Consider the following 2028-nt stretch of genomic DNA (forward strand, 5'->3'; position numbering starts at 1 on the left):
AGAATCGAATCGTTTCATAGAATCGAAAAGGGAATCGGAATCGTGAAAATCTTTTCAATTCCCCACCTTAACCTACAGTATATGCATCTTACTGCTCCCCACCCCTAGAAGCCTCTTCGATGAGAGGAGAAACATCTTCATGTCCAGTTACCTAAACTGAACATTTGAAGCTTGTCCATGGGCTGGATGACTGAGAATCTTCACAGACAGAAAATTATCATCTGTCAGAAGGTAGAAAAGGGTCGTCTAGAAACCAAATATGCTTTAAAGACCTGTTGAGGGCTTGGCGAAGAAAGAGGAATCCATGGTCAAGAAACAAAGTCAGAAATCTGGAAGCAGGGAAGAAAACACTAAATCTCTGCTGATAAATGTGGTTTAAAAATGTGGCAGGAGGAAAGATGTCGAGGAGAGTTTATATGCAGCAGTAACAGTTATGTCTGGAAGCTGGTTTAAAGGGTTAATCTGATTCAAAAGATTGCAGCATAAACTATTAAAAAGGGATCTCTTTTCTTTCCTATTTGTGAGGTTCAAGGTAACTAATCTGAATTTCTCACTTAGTTAGACACTGAAAACACCTGAGGTGAAGTGGGCTTTACTCTGCAGCTCAACAAGGTCTTGGTAGGAGACTATATGTTTCCATCTGACGCTACGAATAAACTACACAATGTAAAAACCTTTGTTGATGAAAGGACACAAACCTCAGGACTCTCTGCATTACAGTCTCTGCTTGGATAGTTAAAGAGCGCTCTGCTCAGGTCTTCACCCAGCAGCCTTCCATTATCCCGCAGCTCCTCTGGACTCAGCCCCGCTCGCCGGCCGCGCCCCTCCAACAGGAACTGCAGCTGCCTTTTCCTTCAAAGCGGAGACACAAATCCAAGATGAGTCGGCAAGAGTTAAAGGAACCACCAGAAATGTGGAAAAGCAAAGGCAGCAAGTGAGAGAAATAGTTAAATAATCCATCATGAATAAAAGTGACAACAGCTTTAAACATCAAACATCCAATTATTAGGAAAAATTGGTCATCTAAATACATTTTAGTACATTTCATGGTCTTAACTCCATTTTTTCAGAGAGCTGCACCTAAAGGAAAGATATAAAGTACACCAAATGTTTCCATCAGTATTAAATGTGGCGCGATAAAGCTTTGTACCAACATGTTCAGCAGGCCAGTGCCAGGATGCTGAAATTTACAGACCAGGCTGGAGGCAAACATTCCACTTTAGATGAACCGGTGTCTCAAAGTCGGCCAAAACTCAGTGTGCAGGACTCAAAAAGAGCTCAAACCGTGAAATGCGTTAATCTGACATAAAAATGGGCCTTTAATGTCAAGCAGACATTCCTACAGCTGCATTCAGTGCCTTGGAGGAGTATTGAGTAGAAACCTATTTATTTTTGCAAGGATTTTAAGTGAAGAAGGACACATGTTTTATTTTCATTTTTCATTGCTAGGTTTCCAAGCTTGATGATATATAAGAAGCATCTGGTTTAGGGATAGACTGATACATCGACCAGAAGTAATTCAGTGTGATTAATGTAGACTCACCCTAAATTGGTTTTGGCACCTATCAGTTTTCAGCCACCCCTCAACGCACATAGCTGCCCACCCTGAAATGTGGATATTTCTGCCCGAGATCACAGTTTTTTTCTTGTATCGGTTTTTGAGGATACGAGGATGCTTCCACTGCTTCCAGCCATGCCCAGAGAGCGCATGCTTTTGCCCCTCCCTCCATTTGCAATCCTTTTTCCTGTTAAGTTTTTTTTTGTTTAAACTAAGAATTGTGTAAGCTTTGTTATTTTGTATATTTCAATAAAAATAAATAGAGGAGGAAAATCAATGATGGATCAAAAAACTGGTCTAAAAATATGAGGGAATTACTGAAACAATCGGTATCGACATCGGCCTTGTATCAGTCAATCTCTTATCTGGTTTTATATATATATATATATATATATATATATACACAGTATATATATATATATATATATATATATATATATATATACACAGTATATATATATATATATATA

The 2028-nt window shown here is 39.0% G+C and overlaps 1 protein-coding gene across 1 annotated transcript in view; it reads right to left on the minus strand.

The window, feature by feature from the left end:
* The window catches only part of lrrc49 (leucine rich repeat containing 49), a 62131-nt gene that overhangs the window by 3022 nt on the left and 57081 nt on the right, over positions 1-2028 (minus strand). Inside the window, exon 15 of the mRNA XM_015382974.1 lies at positions 699-852. Within this exon, the coding sequence (XP_015238460.1) occupies positions 699-852 (154 nt within the window). The remainder of the gene's footprint in view (positions 1-698; positions 853-2028) is intronic.

This window comes from Cyprinodon variegatus, unplaced genomic scaffold, assembly GCF_000732505.1.
Source record: "Cyprinodon variegatus isolate N-32 unplaced genomic scaffold, C_variegatus-1.0 Scaffold271, whole genome shotgun sequence".
NCBI lineage: Eukaryota > Metazoa > Chordata > Actinopteri > Cyprinodontiformes > Cyprinodontidae > Cyprinodon > Cyprinodon variegatus.